Below are 19,402 nucleotides of genomic sequence, written 5' to 3'. Positions count from 1 at the left end.
GTAGTTGAACAAGGTCAGGCTAATATGAGCCGAGTGTCACAATCGCACTTTTGATGGCAGCGGACTTGCGATTGTGCGGCACTCACTTTCCAACGATAAGTGAGCTAAGTCAATTCGTTCTTGCGTCGCCTATGGCCAAGTGATGTATGCTCGAGCCTCTGGCCTCGGTTTTAAGAGAAGGTTTTAGAAAACGAGGGCAGAGAGAGATTTTTTAAAGAGACGTTATATAAGCAAGTAAGAGAAATAACGCCAGCTCAGAAGCTCAGAGTATATAATTTTGGGTAGGGAGAAGTTGATAACTAGTTGTATCCCAGTACATTCTGAGACATTTCATGTCTGACAGACCTAGACATGATATGAAAAGACATAAAGGGTTGGGCTTGTCATGGGCATGCAGCCATGGGCAACACGCCTTGGACGAGCATGACCGTGACACCGAGCAACTATTAGCTATCTTAACCATCGTTGTTATTCCAGTAAATAGAAGGACGATGGAAGTCGTTACGAGTAAGAGGATTAGATATTACCTCAGTTCTAAGAAAAAATTTCCTCATTTTCGTGCTCCGATGTTGTTAACTTCTATGGTACTTTTGACTCCGATTTGGTGGATGAACGCCTTCTCGTAAAGTAGTTAATATCAATGAAAAATTATTGAACCATTTATGTAATAATAATGGTGTATAAAAGATTATAGTACCACAATTATTGGAATGATGGCAATTTTGAAACATAAAAGCAAAGCAATTCACGTGCATGAAGAAACCTTGGTATGCGAGGCTATGGTGGACCAAGCGAAAGGCTGGAAAGTCGTAGCGTGCGTAGGTAGACGGATGAGGTTTTTCGTTTTTGTTGAGATTTTTTCTTGTTCCACCAAAAAGTGAGATCTCTTTTCAGTTTTGGTCCCCAAAATCAGTGTTTCATCTCACCAATTAATCATGGCAGAGCCTAAAATCCACTCGTCGCTCAAAATCTGCTGCAATTAATCGATCGACGGTCGAAAACCTAGAAACCGAGAATCAACAGAAATGGAGAATGGCCAAAAGCCTGGGAGGAGCGACGCTCGTCTATCCATAGAGGAAGAAAGAGAGATGGAGGCCAAAACTCGAGAGTACTTCAATGGCGTCGCACCGAAGCGCCATACTAAGCCTCAGCGTAGCGAATTCTCTGCGCATTATGTCGACAGTGTAAATCGCAAGGATGATTACATTCCTGAACTCGCCGTGTTTCAGCGCCTCGAATCCGATCCTCGCGAGGTTAGTTCTCCGATTAGTCTTCTCGATTGAGCTTTCTGTTAGTGAATCATCGATTCGATCCTCTAGGTCTCTGAAATGCAGTACTAAGTGTGCTTCTTAAGTTGAATCAGAGGTTGAATCCAATCAAATGTAGATGAACAGTGTAGAAATTTGTGGAGAAATTGAACAATGTGAGAGTATTTTCATTCTGTTGAGTCCTTGATTGTTCTGGAATTTGAGCAGAGACTTGCTTGTGATGGTCAAAACGGCAACATCTCTGAGGAATTTGTGGAGACGAAGTATTACGACGATCTAAATTATGTGGACAAACAGCACCACCACACGGTACTCTCTCCATCGATCAATCGATCAATCGATCAGCCTCATTCTCTGTTTTTGTGTTTACTAAGAAGTTGAATTTGATTTCAGACAGGAACAGGATTCATCAAAATGGAGAATGGAGATTGCAAAGGTTTCAAACTCGCAGCGGATTCTGCTACTGCCACTTGCTGCCATGCCTCATGCAGGGGAAATCCAGCCACCAATGAATGGATTCCGGCCAGTAATGATCAGGTAAAATCTCCATAATTTGAAGTAACTGATTGTTTTTGTTTGGATGAATTCGTATAATTTGAAGCGCTTGTTTCATCAAGTACATTCTCTTCTTTTACAAATCTTTCTCATTTGTTAGTAATTTTTTTAGGTCAAATTATCATTTTAGTTCTATAGTTTGAGAGAGGTTAGAGATACCATCATGGTTAGTTGAATTTAAAAAACCAAATTTTTTTTTACAACAATGTGAGCTATAAAAAATTTTCATATGATAAAATATCCATATAAATCTTTTACTACATTATGATAAAACTTTTAAACCCTCATAGGCTAGAATTTAAAACGATAATTTAACCCTTTTAAAAAAAAAAAAAATTGAAAATATACTTTTAAAACTTTAATGATATTTAAAAACCCCAAAAAGAACTACTGAAATATAATTATAGTTCTGAAAATTTGAACTTACATGAGAGTTTTTCTTTTTAACCTTCAACAATAAGTTCGAGTTTTGACGTTCTAACCTTTAGAGAGGTAATGTCTTAGAAGAATACCTTATTTAAGAATACAATAAAAGAACGATGTAATTATGCACAAATATTATATTTGAATGCCGAAAGGAAAAAGTAAAAACATCCATGGTTAGATTAAAGCATATTTTGATCTCAACTTATCTCTATTTTTGAACTTGCATTCATCAAATTATTTTTTTTGTTTTTTTTTAATTTCAAATAAAACTTATGATTCTGTCTTATTAGGCAACTTTATGCTCCAATTATTTATCATTATAGAAATATATTTAGAAGATGACTATTGATTTGCGATTATATGTTCTTAAGCATCATATTGATTTATTGTTTTATTAAGTATAAAGCTGAAGGAATTCAAATGGATTTATATTCAGGAAAATGTTATTTCTGGCAAGCCAAACAGGAGTAATACTTAGTGAAGAAACTGACTTACTGGAGCTCATCAAGAACTATGCATCATGTCATCATCAAAATGTTGCTTTATGGTACTTTAAGTTTGAAAATGTGGATTTTATGGACTTTGGTTACTTAGCAAGGTTTAAATAAGATAGAACTACAAAGATAGTCCACCCTGCAACAACTTATATTTACTATTTTATTTTAGACAAGGATTCTAGAAATCATAATTGTGAGATCCTACATTGGTTGGAGAGAAAATCAAAGCATTATTTATGAAAGTGTGGAAATCTTTCTCTAACCGACGCATTTAAAAACCTTAAAGGAAAATCCGAAAGGGAAAGCCCAAAGAAGACAATATCTGCTAACAGTGAGCTAGGACCGTTACAAATGGTATTAGAGCTAGACATCGGGCAATATGTGAGCGAGGAGGCCAAGTCCCACAGAGGGATGGACATGAAGCAGTGTGCCAGTAAGGATGCTGAGCTCAGAAGGGGATGAATTGTAAGATCGGTTGGAGAGAACAAAACATTCTTTATAAAGGGTGTGGAAACCTCTCCCTAGTAAACATATTTTAAAAACTTTAAAGGAAAGCCTGGAAGGAAAAATCCAAATAAGACAATATATGCTAAAAGTGAACTGTTTTTTTATTCTTCGGTCGTTCCACGAGGTATAAAGATTTTAAACATTAGAGCTTCCTCGGGGAGATATGAGCTAGGCAAAAATTAATTTGCTAATAATTTCAAGTGATGATCATGAACTAATAGAAGGCAGATGAAAACTTATAGGCTCGTATCATTGAACTGATCATCTTGTTTTCTCTCGACACTTTTCTAACTAACAAAAAGAGTACATGATAATGTACAAAACTCTATGCCTACTATAGTTCAACATTCTATTCTGAATTGACTCATGTAATTTCATGAATTGAAGAAGCAACATACCTTAGAATTGGCCATTTCAGAGTCCAGTGATGTACAAACTAGCAGAAAACACGATATCGCGCTTTATAGCATTCGACGCAGTCTCCATCTTCTTATGCAGTGCAGAATTTCCCATAATCGCCGCTGCGTTTTTGAATTCTCGACACGTTTCGTCCAATCTGACTATAGTTCTCACTATCATGCCTTCAGGAACATCTGTGAGCTCACAAATATCCGCAAATGGAGTTCCCTGCACAATTGGAAAAAAAACATGCAAGGCTGAGAGGCCTAACAAATGAAAAACTAGACAATCGATTAACATCTTGCAGAGAAACGGTTACTTTTGCCCATTCGTAGACTACTTCGACAAGACCGAACTTGAGATTGTCTCGAGCGTACTCCTCGCAATCAACTGGGAGTCTGAACTGGGCTTGAAGCTTTCCAAGTCGTATAGCTGTCTCGTACAATCTGATAAAAATACATTTCCAAGATCACCTTCTCATTTCTTAAAAAGTTTATAAAACAAATCATTTACGGACGATCACAGCATATTCGACGTTTTATTATTTACACAGCATAAGTAAAAGCCATAGCTTCATAAGTAACTTGTCTCTACACAGTCATTGCTGAGGCGATGGCAATAAAATTTAGGAATGATGTTCAAAAGAATACTGTAGTGAACCAAGGAGCCTTCACATACTTGAAACATGTACTATTTATTTGTTTTTATTTTGGAAAATAAAGTACAGAAACATGTACCTTTTTTTAGCCATAGACAGCTTCGGGGTAAGGGAAGGTTCGGAAGTATTTCTCTGCTGGAACACGAAAGCAGACATTAACGCCACAGCTTCTTCTGGTTCGAGGTCATCCAATTGATTCTCAAATAAACACTCTGTACAGATCAACTCCTCCCCAGAGTTCATCTCGCAGGCAACACGTCCTTTGATTTGAACGACCAGGTCAGCATTTATACAGCCGATTTCCTTTAAAACGTCAATCTGTCACGTAAACCGAAATTTAGAATGCTGCTGCAGATATAAACCATATATCTAACTCAAATAATAAATCAAGATTAAAAAAAAAACACTATATATCCAGAAAAAAAAAAAAAATTACCCGGCCCTGAAAGTCGGGCATTTGTTGAAGTGCTTCGTCTGACATTTGAAACTTAAGGTTATTGACTTCCTCTTTGTGTTTCTTTATCTCTGCTGCTAATTTCAGGTGTTCCCCCAGTTTTATACAGCCATGGCATTTGTTAGCTACCATCTTTAGCACTAAGCCAGTCCAACCCTTGTATGCCTCCACAAGATTCACATCTTTTAACTTCAAGTCTAAAAGGGAATCGCCATTATAAAGTAAGCATAAGTAGATGAATACTTAAAATGATGTATTCTATAACTTTCTTAAATGATAACAGAAAAAAATGTACAATGATTTGCATGGTGATAGCATCCAAGTACGAATAAATGCATTGATACCTCAATGGCATGTTGCAAGGTCACAAAATCTTCACACTAAATCATAAAATGCATGTGGAAGATATGCACAACTTGATTACGTACCCTTGAGTTTTAATTATGCTTAAGATACGAGCATGTGAATAAATGACAGAGTAGCATGCAAAGGTTCTCAAGAGACCGACATGTTTCCCGAAAGTGGCTTTCTCTAAGTTCCTTTGAGAAGCGACACAAATAACTTTATAAAGTTCTTTTCTCAACAACATAAGAAGCATGGATACAGAGACGAGACATGAACTCACGATCATGTACTCGAACACATTAGTTTCTAATAATTTAGGATAGGGCATGGACATGCTTATTAAATATACATTTTTATAAATATACCTATAGTTTTTATAGGAAGAAAATTGAAAGCCAATAAGCTTATATATTCATATGCTACAAATTGAGTTTGATGTATTAAGCTCTTAAATTTTGTTATTATTCCCTATATTAATATTTATGTCCATTATTACGCTTAATACATCTCTAACAAGTCACGAACTAATATTTATTTTGTACAACTAGTAAAGTATATAATGCATGTTTTATGTGCTAACAAGTGTCCAACAAGGATCAAACGATGGAAGATCCAACAAGTGTTCGACTTTTAACGTGTCATCCAAACTAAAGTGTCTATGCTTCTTTAGTCAACAAGCATACAACAAAGAACAACAAAGAAAACCAACCCAAAATACAACGTACAAAAGAATACCCCAACTAAAAGCCAATAAACCAGAACAACCTATACCAAAAGACTATCACTATATATGAATTTACACTGAAATTCTAACTAATCTCAATAAAGATATAACAACCAAGGGATAGGAGAGACCCAATCAACTTTTTTTTTATCTTAATAAGAAACGAGATGTAGATCGATCACAAAAAAGGGGAATGTACAAAACGAGAAGATGAGATATCCCTGAAAGACAAAGGGGTTAAAGAAAAGCATCCCAATTGGCAAAAAGGGTGTGAAAAACAGTAGTTACAAAAATCCTTATGACCGACGGGAGCACCAAGAAGATAAGTGTCGTAAATATTGCGAAAAGGACTCCCAATTGGCAAAATTTGTGAATAACTGTCTGAAAAAACATAAACACCTTTCCTAAACAGATGCTTAGTTTCTATCGATAAATGTTTTATTTAACAACTACTTGGTTCCTTGATGTTAATATTACTAGGTTTGAAAAAGGACACTCATATCTTGGTTTTTTTTAATACTTTTCTTCATTTTCTCCGCAAAACCCACCGTGTCTTAAGAACGTGGTTGCAACATGTACTCTGAAATTTGGAAAAGAAAAACTAAAAGATACTAAACCAGGTATCTGAGATATCTCAAGAGCATGTCTAATTCTGTCTGTCTAGCAAATCTCTGGTATAACACTCATCTTAAAATAGGATGTTCAGGCTTCCTACTTAGTTAGCTTAAACTTCGATCAAACGAAAGGGATGAATGTAGCTAACTTAACTGTAACAGAGAAATATGCATAGTTCATCGAGAAATGCGTGCATCCAAAAGTTACATATCTGTTGAATATGAATGAATGCACAATATGTCAAGTGATTTACCACTGCTTAATATTGTTTGTCGTGTTAATAGAAAGGTAATGAAGATGCTACCTTTTAACGGATCGAGGGCTGGAGGAAACTTCCCATCAGATTTTATATCCAACAGTTGTTGAACTGTCTGGGAGTAAGCAACATTGTTTACATCTTCAAGAAGCCTACCTGGGTTTAATTGTATCTTTTTATTGCACACACACACAAATTCTTTGGCATCAACTCCTCTAACCTCATAACTTACTCCTGCCGCAGCACCAGCATGTGGTAATCTTATATTCACAACACCAGATCCTTTACGTGTAGATGGAGAATAATAATCATTTTCAAGGCCACGTTTTGACTTTGGTACCATAAAGTAACCTTGGGGGAAATCCTCTTTTTTCTTGACTGAGTCATCACTTGAGGAACTTTGGACAGGTGGTGAATCAGGTTTTAGCACCAGAACAATATACTGCCTGCTAGCCATGGGAAGGGCTTTGACAATGACTGAAAGTAGGTGATCTTTGTCCTGGTAATAGTAAAACTGGGTTTAGTCCCTATGATATTATATACTGATTAGCCATAAAAATATTTTTTAAAATCCAAGGTGAAAATGTAATATAAATGGAAGTTCACATCACATCAATTACATTTATGTGAATATTCTCATAAACACTCACAGATTGTGATTTTACGACGACCACTCTTCCCGGAGTAAGAAATTGTTGAATTGCAGATGATTGCATGACTGCTTCTGAGACCTGGTTGCTATTCTTCTCAGCTTCAGCATATAAATCGTAGTATTCCTCAATGGCTGGCTCACCTTTAATACATCTACAGGCAGCAAACAGATTTATGAGCCATTTAATTATGCATTCGTTCGAATTTGTAAGAGACATCAATTATTTATTCATGCCCAAAGACTTCGAAATTACAACAAACGAAATATGAAAAATCTGAACCACCTTAATACATTACATAACTTCAACTATTAGAATGATATACTGGAAACATGAAACAGGACCCATCAATGACGGTATGGAGCCCGTCCTTTTCCTAGAAACATGAGATAGGTGTATGACAATAAGGTTTCAACTATTACTTTGATTTTCTTTTTTTTTAATAAGATTCAACTATTATTTTGATAGCAACGGCAAACCCTCTACTTGCTTCAAATAAGCTCCAAGGTGGCCGACGGGAACCAAGCAAAATGGAAAAACATGGGTTGAGATGTCATCATAAGAGAAGGGTATAGAAGTCTTTAAAGGTAAATTAAATTATGTTAATAACAGAATAATAACGATGGGTTGCACGGGTAGGGTAATGAGCATAAAAGTTGTGATGCGAGGTGGGGAATTTAGACAGGTAGTAGAAAGCTAGAAGCTAGATAATTCTTGAATTCCTTCGGAACGAACCCAGAGTCCGGAAGTTCTGTATCCATTACCTACTTGAAAGTCTATATTTTCCCAAAAGATACTAGTCCTGAGTGGTGCCAAAGGATAAATGTAAAAAGCATAGCATTAAAAAGATAACCCCTCAGCAACTGGAAGATAAGCAGCCCCAGATCCTGCTGCTTTGCATATAGCAAAGAGATATCAACTCCCACGTTGTTCATCACAATGCATTCGTAACAAGAATAAGGAAAGATTTAAATATCCTGATTAGAATCGATTTGTCCTATTAACTTTTCTTCCCACCATTACATTCAAGCAGATCAAGCCTAATTTCAATGGCTGAAAAATATTGATTCACCCCTCCAGTCTGAACTTTAGGATTTTATAATGGACTGTCATACTCCATGCTATTCCTTTCCTTCCAGTCTTCTCCTAAACCAATTTTTTCCGACTCCCTTCTCACTTATTGACCCATCACATCTTTCAAATAGCACAACGTATGAAAGTAAAAGATAAAACAAGACGAATCAAAAGATAGAATAGGTGATAGATAATCCTATTAATGGAGTCGTGAATACTAAAGAAACTCTCCTTGTAAGAGGAGAAAGTTTTTTCCACTTGCTTAGTCTGCTTATTACTTCCTCCTCTGCCAATTTCATTAATTCCCCTTCTTTATTTAATATTTTCACCTCCAAAAAGGGCCATAATCATAGTTCTAACCTACGCAACTATCATAGGTTGGCTTAGTAGTCAATAACGACCATTGTATGAAGTAAAGTGCTTAAAGAGAATGGATTCAATCATAGTGGCTATCTACCTATGATTTAATGTCTCAAAAATTTATTTGGCAACCAAATGTTCCAGGGTTATAGACACTTGTCCTATGAGAATAGTTGAAGTTTGCACAAGTTAGTCAGGATAAGAATTCAGAGAGTAACATGTTAAACATAAGAGACTACTATATATCATCACTGTAAACATACTCTACAGTTCTCGTAGGTTGAGCTAGCTTTCGCATTAAAAGTTGCTGCTTTTCAGGGAGTTTCTTCTGTGCATGGAATTCAGCAAAACTTCTTTTTAACATGTCTTCTACCTGTAGGAATGATTACCAACAACATGTTGAATCAACAAAACTACTAAGAGAGAAGTTTGAACAGTGCACCAAAACACTCCAGAATTAACAATATGGAGAAGGAAGAAATTTTTACAACAACAACAAAAATGCTCTGCCGCTCACAACCAAAACATTTAACTATGCGATAAAAAAATTCCTGTTGTTGATAAAAAACGTTAACAAGTTCTTCTGATTAAAATATTAACCTAACTAGAAATGTTAATACTTTTTTTAATGTGAAGCACACTAAAACTCATCAGTGCTTTGGACTTTAAGCACAGTGAACAAAAAAGGGAGGACTGCTTTTGTTTCTTGAGGTTTTGTTTTCATACAAAATTATATTATATATATAGATAGATAGATATTTAGATATATGTTTAATTTTTTTTAAAAAATTAGAAGTAAATAAAAAATAAATAAACACCTTATGAAACGACCCTAAATTTCTTCTTACCTAGAGTAGCTACAGTAGCTACAGTCATCCTAGCGTAATCATTTCTGTGCGGAAATAAACATTTAAACTTCTTCATGAAATATAAACATCATCTTAAAACACTGTCATGGAGACCCTGGCACATGCATAGGGTAGTTGTGCTTATTTTCTTATACTTAGGTTAGACTTAGGTTAGAATAGGGTGCTTTTAATTTTAATGCTTATTTATTTCATTTAGAATTTCATTGTGTCGTTTTACCAATGTTTTCGAATACGTAAGTCCATGGTAGTGTTTTAAGATGAAGTGTATGTTTTATGATAAAGTTTAAACACTTACTTCCGCACAAAATGATTATATTATGATGACGGTAGCGACTCTAAGTAAGTAGAAATCTAGGGTCATTACACTTTATGTGTGCCACCTTGCTTCCTAAGAGATCCTTTTTGACGCCTTCTTCTAAATCTATGAGAGAGAACCTTTTCCCAAAGCATTATAACATACCTTTAGCTCTTCCACCCGAAGAAGATGTAGGATCATAATATACGTCAAACGGAATTGAGATTCAAGCTTGGTAGCACTTCCAACTATCACACGCTTCAAATCCTTCTCTTCTGGAATCTTGTCACGACACATTACAATGACAGTTCCAATTTTATCCAACCCCCTTCTACCAGCACGACCTGCCATTTGGGTATATTCCCCAGGTAATAACTGCCTAAACTCCTTCCCATCAAACTTCCTTAAAGTGTCAAAAACAACCTGTACGTAATCCTTAGAGGTCAGATATAAGTTATAAGATGAATGAAAAGTTTGCTTTTTGTTAAAAAAAGATGCAAGTCAATCATTCATATGAGCTAAGCAACATACTGTCAATAACTGTCCCGGCTAAAAAAAGGAGTGGAGTATTAACATAGAAAAGCAACAACCGTATCTTGATTCTTGACCATGTTTGATTCTTGACCATGTTTTCACATATTTCGACAAGAGAGATGAATATTAGCTAAACAACGACCCAAAAAATAAACAACTAGATTGTGAATTGAGTGAAAAAATACAGTGGTTCCAACAACCCAAATTCGCTTTCATGCTAGATATATGATAGTATACAAATGAAAACTCACTTGAGATTCTAAGATTGATACCATCAACTATTGACAAAAGAAAATCGAGCCAACTCATGAAACAAACTTGATTTTGAAGACATAGCAGCTCACGGCAAACCTACTATCTGTAATAATGTTTTTCAATTACAATCCATGATGATCAATGACACCCACCGTTCTTGCTGGCGCATTAACTCCCATTGCAAACGTTTCTGTTGAAAACAAAACCTGCAACAAAGATAGAGATAAGCATAGACCTACCATTATCACTTGAACTCCATTGTATCTAATGAATTTAGTTAGTACAAATGACTACTGTAAACTCTCAGGATGCAAATGTGACTGGTTATCACTTATCAAATAAAAGCAACATAAAATAAAGTTAAAATAAAAAATGAGGTAAAATAAAGTTAAAATAAAAAATGAGGTAAAATAAAGTTAAAATAAAAAATGACATTCATTAGAGACAACTTTACCTTTATCACGCCACGACAAAATAGCATTTCAACAACTTCTTTAACAATTGGAAGAAGACCTGCATGATGCACTCCAATCCCTCTATGAAGAAGTCCTTGAACTCTAACAATCTGTATATGTTACCTTGTTATTACATTGCATAAAATTTGATTGAATAATTAATTAATCAGTAAAGCATCCAATATACCAAACCTGGGGTAAGGTTCTGTCAGATCCCTTTAAACGCGAAAAGGCTTTGTCACAAAAGACGCGAATTTCACTTTTCTCAGAACTACTAGTGAGGTCAATACTGTAGATACTATCAGCTGATTTATCACAACGATTTTTTGAGAAGCAAAATATAACCACCTGTACATGGCATGAATAGCAGCCAAAAATGTGTTAATAGAAATTAATTTATTAAAAATTACTTTTTTAAATAAAAAAAAGGCCACACACTATCTAAAAAATCAGCAAAACAAGTAACTTTCAATGTGAAAATTGACACAATCCGTGCACAAGAAAGAAACCTTTTGACGTGATTGGCTAGACTTCGGACATATTACAAATCACAAATATGTGTGAGAATGGTTTTAGAGTGCATACGGGTAATAGAGATCTCTTTGAGAGCTTATTAATAAGTAACAACCACGAAGAAGCATCTGATCTCCTTGATCCCCAATTGTTTTGGCTATCTCCATTCTTTTGATTTCCCCAACTTGTTCCTGAAAAGTTCCCTAAATTCTGGGAACCTGAATGCTTATTCTGTTTGATTCGATTAAAGCTTTCATTTTTTCGATTCCTTGCTCCATCATTTGATGCTGAAGCCCCAACATGGGATCCGCTAGCAACACTTGAAGTTTTTTTCTTGGATGCATCTTTGGCAGCTTTTAGTCCATGAGATAAGAAAATTTCATTTTCACATATTTTATACGATTCACCAGAATAAAATATGCAGTGCTCCAGAGGTACTGGTCTTTTGGTAGTCCTGATAACGACAAACAGTAAAAAGAATTCCATTAATGTCAAGACAAATAACTAGAAATTACATAAACAAAAATCTTATAGCATCCACAAAATAAAGCAAGCACGGAAAAGAAAAGGACAAAATAAAAATAAATCCCATCATAAATATTTAGGTGCGTGTATTTTCCAAATTGTTCTGAAAACTTGTTTTGCATATTTAGAGCTTTTTTCTAAGCATGATACACATTTTTCATTGATTTGAATGAAAAGATACACAAAATATTAAGTATACAAATTCTAAAAGGAGTGAAAATGCAGTCAACCCTAGGGGTAAAAGAACCTCAGTATATTATCAACAGAATAATTGAAAAATAATTTGGACCAAAAAAAAAAAAGCGAGGTCTTGAGTTTAGCATCCCTCGAAGAACCCCCAAGACTCCCAAAGTATGACTGCCAGGAGTAGAAATCTCAAATCTCTTCTTACCCAGTGACATGAATTCTTTTTTGCTTCGTCCTACCAATCCAGTCAGCAAATTCGATAGTGTTTGGAACCTAAAATCGAAGATAATCAGCACTCGGTGAAAAGTCCATTTATGCTGCCAGATTAACAAGCACTACAGTCCATACATGCTATAACTTTAGGATAACTTATTTGTAGAATATTGTGGCTTTCAAAGTTTAAAAAATCACAAACTGTAAGATTACAGAAGAATATCTTGTTTTAGCTCCCCTCACACCCAAGGTAACCTTCACATCTGTAGATAATTAACTGGAGAACAATACCGTGGCTGAAAGAAGGACAATATTGATATGCCTTGGAAGCATAATGATAACTTCTTCCCAAACAACACCTCTTTCAACATCATTGACATAGTGCACCTCATCAAATATTACCTATCTCCCCATACATGCAAGTAGAAAAGGTAAATGCAGTAATTTGTTAGTATATTATATAAAACTAAAATTTACAACAAAAATAAATAATTAAATAAAAAAGACCTCAAAGAGGGAGGTAATTACAGTTTAAAAGATTAGCACATAATAAGCTCCTTTACCCATTCAATATCACGAATAATATCAGCACCTCGATAAAGCATTGACCTTAATATTTCGGTTGTCATTATAAGACAAGAAGCCTCTGGCCTCAAGCTGACATCGCCAGTCAAAAGTCCAACATCAAATTTCCCACAAAAATCCCGATACTTCTGATTACTGATGGTTTTGATGGGAGCTGTATATACAGCCCTAGTACAGTGCTGTATGGCATTAAGATCAGAAATAAACCTTAGCATTCATTAAGAATATAATAGTATAAGCAAGCTCGAAAACAAATGAAAAAAACTTGAGTCATGGACCAGTGTTAGGCTCAACTATGTTGTTCATAAATATGTATTTGTGACATTGGAAGTAACGTTTCATACTTTAGTGGCTAGCGCAAATGCATACTCCGCAACAACAGTCTTTCCAGCTGATGTATGTGCAGCAACAAATACAGAATCCCCTTTTTCAAGATGATATATAGCCTGTAATGACCACAAGACAATAATAGAAATGAATTATTCATTCGACAACTAATAAAAAATTTTGGTTGACCTTTTTTCTTTCAAATAAAAATTTTAGGTCATAATTACTATGAGAACTACATAAAGTAAATAATACCAAGTACCAACAGCACCACCAAAAGATAGATAATCAGGTACTTAAAATATGGAATTATGTTGAGTGGCAGAAGGAATGGAAGGAAAATGATGCCTCACTAATATCTATTATCTTTATCATTAATACAAATCAACTTTAAGGTCTTGCATCTATATGTGATGGAATTAGTGGCATTGAGCAACAAGTTGGCGTTTGAAGTAGTGTTGAAGCTAAGTTTAGATCATTAGCTCAAGTAATTTATGAAGGAATTAGGTTACAATGCCTACTTTCTGAGTTATAGCCAGACAGAAGGTGTCATAGAATTAATGTGTGATAATAAAATCTATCATTCCTATTGCAAAAAAAATCCAGTGCATCGTATTCAAATGAAGCTGTTGAGATAGATTGTCATTTCATTAGAGAGAACAGTAAGAATAACAAATAAATGTAAGACATGTGCCTTCCCAATAACAAGTTGCAGACATATTGACCATGGCATTACATCAAACAACCCTTGGTACTGATTTCTAAGCAAGGAATGCATGTCATCCAGCTTGGGGGAGTGCAGAAAATCAAGATGAAAACTTAAAGTTTTATTTAGGTTAGAGAACACTTTTAGTCCTTAAACTTTCGTGAGAGCATTAATTTAGTCCATGAACTTTCAAATTCTAACAATTTAGTCCTTATACTTTCAAATTTGTAACAATTTAATCCTTGCCACAAAAAAAAAAAAAAAAAAAAATCATCAAAACTAAATGTTGATTTTTATTGTATAACAATTTAGACTTCGTAGCTTATAGACATATAGGATCCCTAAAAAATTTATTGGCCTACCTATATAAGAGATTTCAGAAATCTTAACAATAATTTTCAAGATAGGGACTAGATCATTACAAAATTAGAGTGACTAATTGTTACATACTAAAGTTCAAGACTAAATTGTTACAAACTAAAGTTCAAGACTAAATTGTTACAAAAGTGAAGGTATAGGAACTAAATTGTTAAAATCAAAGTTCATGGACTAAATTATTGCTTTCATGAAGGTTCAGGGACCAAAAAGTGATTTTTAACCATTTATTTATTTCCTTGTACATTTGTATAGCTGTATTTCTCCTTCCATTTATAGACATAGGCAAATTACTTGATCGTTACTTTTATCGACCTATGATTGAGGTTCTTTTACATACATATTACTGTTTTTTACTCAATGAAATATAAGCAAAATTGCTTTCATACATAACTTCACATCATAGTAAATTGCATCTTTTGTTCATACGTTCTTACTATATCTTACAATAGAAATGAAATTTGTATCTTCTTCAGAAAATAATAATAATAATTACCTCCTTTTGAAAAGTGTCCAATTCGAAAGGAAAATCAAGGGCCATATCAGGTACAAGCTCATGGAAGTGCAAAGAAATCTCTTCGCGACCACCAACTACAACCCAAGCCTGCTTATCAATCACCGCAAAAAACAGTGACAAAGAGAAAGGAACAGAAAGCACAAAAGTAAAGTTGATTGAAACCATTACTTACCTCCTTCTTCTGTTCTCTACCATGATCAGTAGCTTGATCGGATCTTAATGACAATCCTCCAGAATCAAGGGACAAAATTTCATCCAACACAGATTTTTCCAATGCAGGTGCAATGCTAGTGCCTTCGAGCTCATTTACTTGAACTTCTAACTTAATAGATTCTGCTTTTGGTGATTCACCTTTCCAAACATAATAATAGAGAACAAAAGAATGAAAGAGAGTCAAACAACAAGAACTATACTTTCATTCAAAGAATATACACCCGTTAAATAAAGTTTTCCTTAATGCAAGTGTTTCGTGCTTGCAGAAATAGTATATTCCAAGACGATTCAATCACGCCACCATACCAACCTCCCAAATCATCTACTAGCAACTAGCAAGAATATATTGGTTAGTTCATTTTCCGTCTTAAAAGCTGTGTGTATGAATTTTCCTAAGCCAACATGTTGACTGAAAATCATTACACCCAATAGGCTAATATTTTCAACCCAAAAATTGAAGGTTACTTTCCAATGCACAGACTCAAATGACATAAAATGAAATTGGTTTTATTCATTCTAATATTTTTGGAATAAGTTTGAAGGCAAAAAGGAAAAACTTAAACCAAATTTATTGCGAAAGAAATTGATTCAACCCAAAAGAAAATCAATAGAACCAACAATATTGAACCAGACTCAATAAATGGACTTGACGTACAAATATGGTAGCATCTTGTATGTCAATTTTAGTGCCAAACAGACCTTCTTGTTGATGACATCATCAATTTAAATTTATAGTGTTTCAGTTTACAAATACCAGAACACACACCATCTTCCACAGATACTATGGCTTCCTCTTCCCAGGCCTTCTTGAACAAATCATCAAATTGTACAGACATTTCTTTCTGCTGTGATATTAGCAGATAGGTCAGAAAGAAACAGGAAAACTCCAATAGCAATGCTTATTAAGGAGGGTTTTCAACATATATTCTCCATAAACAAAAACACTGCTCAGCATTTTATAAGGAAACCAAGGTATTAAAACAAACCAGATTTTCAACTGGTGAGGTCTTGAATAAACTTTGGTCCTCATAAACGTTCCACGAGTTAGGATATTCCTTGTGAACAAAATCAGGGAAAGTTAAAAAAATAGCGAAATATAAATATAAGGAAAGTCAATACATTCTCTCTTGTTAGAATTTTGTTCGGCATTTCTCAATGATAAGAGAAACTACCTTGAGATCACCAAGGTCCAATCCTTGCTTTAAAATAGGGGGAACGAATTGAGCACGACCACCATTTAGAATTTCTTGAACCCACTCACCATTTGAAGCTGCAACAGGAAGAATTCTATCAACAGATTGGGAATCATCCAAACCACCAGGTCGAAAAGGACGATTATTTATGCTTCCCCTTACAAAATCTTTTGCCGGTCCTGGCATGCGTGGCTGTGAACCAGATTCTTGAGCTTCCACATTTAACTCAGAAACATCCACCTGAAAGTGAAATTAGTCCAATTGGAAAATCAGTCATGAGAAAATATAGCCGAGATCACTGACTTAACGTAAATGCATGAAACGTATAATCGCAGCAATCTTAATTCAGTATAGCTAACCCAACATTTTTCATGCATGGCAGATTGAACAATCAAGCAGTACCTGCACAGAACAAGGTTCCCATGTCCCTCCAGTTGTTCCGTCCTTCTTTGGTCGTTCAAATGGCAACACCCAAGTGGGAACCACAACTGATCTTGGTTGTGATGGATCCAAAGATACTTTTGCCATTTCAAACCAATCAAAATCCCATTGTCTTCCCACTTTTTCAGGGGAAAATTCATCAGGGTCTAACCTCGGCTGGAGATAAGTCTCTTCTATGTAGCCCTTTATTGTTTCGGGAGTTTCCTTAGGAAATGCGGGAGGCTGAATTTGAACCAAAAATAAAAAATAAACACAGTGCATAATTGATGCTTAGTGGTAATTAAGCAATGTCGCATTTTTTAGAAAATAACATTACAAGTGTGAGGATAAGAATTCAAACCTTCAGGTACAAGGAAAATTACAAATAATTAGGTTAGCAAGAAACATCTCTTTCTTTGAGAAGGGAAAGAAACACAAATACATGGGACAGGAAACATTCTTAAGAAATTAAGAAATTCCACCGCAGAGAAAATTTGAGAAATAGCTAATATAAAAACAGAAGAAAGGGAGTATGAGCCCTGCTTCAATCCCATTCTCAACCTTTATGCAATAAGAACTGAAGATCATCTTCTCCTCAACTGCTATGTGAAATTGTGACACCAGGCTTGCAATAAGCACGAAATTAAAAAAATTCTAAACACCGAATACTCAAAACTGAAGAATGGTATAACATTGATAAACCCTAAAAGTAATTTTAAACGGAAATGCAAAAAACCATGAACAGCATGCAGCCACATACTAACTGTAAGCTTCCACACAAGGGCTACACTACGAAAAAGAATTACTTACAAGTATGAAATCCGGGAGCGATCTAACAGGGCTGGAGCGCTCCACAGTTGAAAGAGGCTCGACTCTGAGATGGCCGCTGTGGCCGGAAAAACCGACGCGAAACGAAAGCTCTTTTGTTGCTTCAATTGGATCCATTTCATATCAGAGTTCTGCAACCGAACTTCCGTACTCTTCCCGGCGGTTCTGAATTTCCACGCACAATTATCTCTAAATTAGATTCTGAAGATTTGGGCGGGTTCCAGAGGAAGGAACGTATCGAGCCGAGTGCGCGGCACAATCCGTCCCCGTTTTGATACTTAGCCAACGTCCGACAGTGACTGCAGGTACTTCACTGCTTCGGCGGTACTCAAACGTTCAAGGGCTGTGCTTGCAGCATCTAAATTACATTCCAAACAAAATTATAATAAAGTTTTCATCTCTCAATTTCTTGCCTAACTTCTGTGTTCTACTAATTTTAAATTTCTTACAAAAAAAAAAATGTTCCTACACTTTTTTTTTTTTTTAATTATTATTCTTATTCTTATTCTTATTATTATTATTATTATTATACTGGTGCAGATCTATAATTATATCTAATAAGATCTATAATTATATCTAATAAGAATCGCACGATGTTACAAATGGACCTATTACACGATCCAACTCCAAGAAATTCAAAAATGCAATTAAAAATGTCAAGAATAAGGTTCGAACCTATGTAGGCAAATACACATCAATATTTGTTACAAAGTTTTATTTTTAATGGTATGAAGTTTGTAAGGGTAAAAGGGTCACTTTGATTTTGTCTTAGATTAGAGGGGATCGGGATTAAATCAAGGCTAAAAAAACCAACTATATGTTGGGTAAAAATCGGGATTAAATCAAAGCTAAAACCAACCAACCATATGTCGGGTAAAAATCAGATTCGTAGATGAATGTATTTCAAATTTGAAATTGAGATTTCCCTAAAAGATCGGAACATCTTCCAATAAATATAAAATTGCATCCGAGTCATTCAATCAAACCTTGGTTAGGTTCGAAATCAAGTTCAATGGTTGGTAACACAATTTAAAATTGCATCCGAGTCATTTAATCAAGCCTTGATTAGGTTCGAAATCAAATTCAATGGTGGGTAACTCAATTTAGAACCAAGTTTACAAATGAAGGTAATCCTTCTAGTCATTCAATCAATCCTTAATTAGGTTTGAAATCAAGTTCTACTGTAACTAAGTTAGAACCAGGTTTCCAAATCTTCCTTCCATATAAAAAGTAATCTAATTCAATCTTCGTTCGCACGTAATTTAATTCTGTCCATCTTCTGGATTAATCCAAATTTTGTATAAGAGGTTGCCTTATCAATATTCATCGACATTTATTAGTATTCCCTTTAAACCTCGTCCAACTTTCAGAAATCTCTACGCCCCTATCTACTAAAACCTTTTTCATACTTAGAGTTCTGTTACAACCGTTACAATATATCAGTACAATCTCAGGCTAAAATACACCGTTTTACTTATTTGAACTCATTACCTTAAACACGTACTAAGTTTGTTTTTACTTAAATTCTCACAATGAACACTTCATTTAAAAAAAAAAAAAAAACTTGATTTTTAAGGCTAAGAAATTGTAATTTTAAAATGATTT

General features: G+C 34.9%; 2 protein-coding genes across 7 annotated transcripts; one reads left to right on the top strand and one right to left on the bottom strand.

The window, feature by feature from the left end:
* Positions 1-772: 772 nt before the first annotated feature.
* On the top strand, positions 773-2,889 carry LOC111452699. 2 transcript variants are annotated; one of them, XM_023093542.1, is made up of 4 exons: positions 773-1,253; positions 1,476-1,577; positions 1,662-1,805; positions 2,686-2,889. In XM_023093542.1, the coding sequence occupies exons 1-4, from the start codon at positions 1,026-1,028 to the stop codon at positions 2,725-2,727; spliced, it is 516 nt and encodes a 171-aa protein (XP_022949310.1). In that variant the 5' UTR covers positions 773-1,025; the 3' UTR covers positions 2,728-2,889. The 2 variants fall into 2 exon arrangements, with proteins under 2 accessions (XP_022949310.1, XP_022949311.1); XM_023093543.1 differs by having other exon boundaries at positions 2,715-2,864.
* A 588-nt stretch (positions 2,890-3,477) lies between these two features.
* Positions 3,478-18,161, bottom strand: LOC111452275 (DExH-box ATP-dependent RNA helicase DExH11). Of its 5 annotated transcripts, none has more exons than XM_023092904.1 (23): positions 17,780-18,161; positions 16,952-17,212; positions 16,529-16,789; positions 16,343-16,411; positions 16,111-16,201; positions 15,316-15,494; positions 15,123-15,230; positions 13,563-13,664; positions 13,197-13,397; positions 12,925-13,035; positions 12,626-12,693; positions 11,782-12,163; positions 11,389-11,544; positions 11,196-11,306; positions 10,894-10,947; positions 10,118-10,375; positions 9,052-9,161; positions 7,355-7,508; positions 6,753-7,203; positions 4,747-4,961; positions 4,390-4,628; positions 3,972-4,098; positions 3,478-3,880 (listed from the first exon to the last, which is right to left on the bottom strand). In XM_023092904.1, the coding sequence occupies exons 1-23, from the start codon at positions 17,912-17,914 to the stop codon at positions 3,668-3,670; spliced, it is 4,056 nt and encodes a 1,351-aa protein (XP_022948672.1). In that variant the 5' UTR covers positions 17,915-18,161; the 3' UTR covers positions 3,478-3,667. The 5 variants fall into 5 exon arrangements, with proteins under 5 accessions (XP_022948672.1, XP_022948674.1, XP_022948673.1 ...); XM_023092906.1 differs by having other exon boundaries at positions 16,123-16,201; XM_023092905.1 differs by having other exon boundaries at positions 16,111-16,198.
* Positions 18,162-19,402: the final 1,241 nt, after the last annotated feature.

The sequence above is a fragment of the Cucurbita moschata genome, unplaced genomic scaffold (assembly GCF_002738365.1).
Source record: "Cucurbita moschata cultivar Rifu unplaced genomic scaffold, Cmos_1.0 Cmo_Scf00014, whole genome shotgun sequence".
Classification (NCBI taxonomy): domain Eukaryota; kingdom Viridiplantae; phylum Streptophyta; class Magnoliopsida; order Cucurbitales; family Cucurbitaceae; genus Cucurbita; species Cucurbita moschata.
The sequence above is the reverse complement of the archived record's forward strand: the minus strand, read 5'-3'. Positions and strand labels throughout refer to the sequence as shown.

Excerpts from the sequence above, each read along its gene's own strand:
- LOC111452699 (XM_023093542.1), top strand. The coding sequence starts at position 1,026 with ATGGAGAATGGCCAAAAGCCTGGGAGGAGCGACGCTCGTCTATCCATA. Across the intron at positions 1,254-1,475 it reads TCGAATCCGATCCTCGCGAG|AGACTTGCTTGTGATGGTCA; the intron begins GTTAGTTCTCCG and ends GAATTTGAGCAG. Across the intron at positions 1,806-2,685 it reads TTCCGGCCAGTAATGATCAG|GAAAATGTTATTTCTGGCAA; the intron begins GTAAAATCTCCA and ends ATTTATATTCAG.
- LOC111452275 (XM_023092904.1), bottom strand. The coding sequence starts at position 17,914 with ATGGATCCAATTGAAGCAACAAAAGAGCTTTCGTTTCGCGTCGGTTTT. Across the intron at positions 13,398-13,562 it reads CATTTGCGCTAGCCACTAAA|CACTGTACTAGGGCTGTATA; the intron begins GTATGAAACGTT and ends AATGCCATACAG. Across the intron at positions 4,629-4,746 it reads TGCCCGACTTTCAGGGCCGG|ATTGACGTTTTAAAGGAAAT; the intron begins GTAATTTTTTTT and ends TTTACGTGACAG.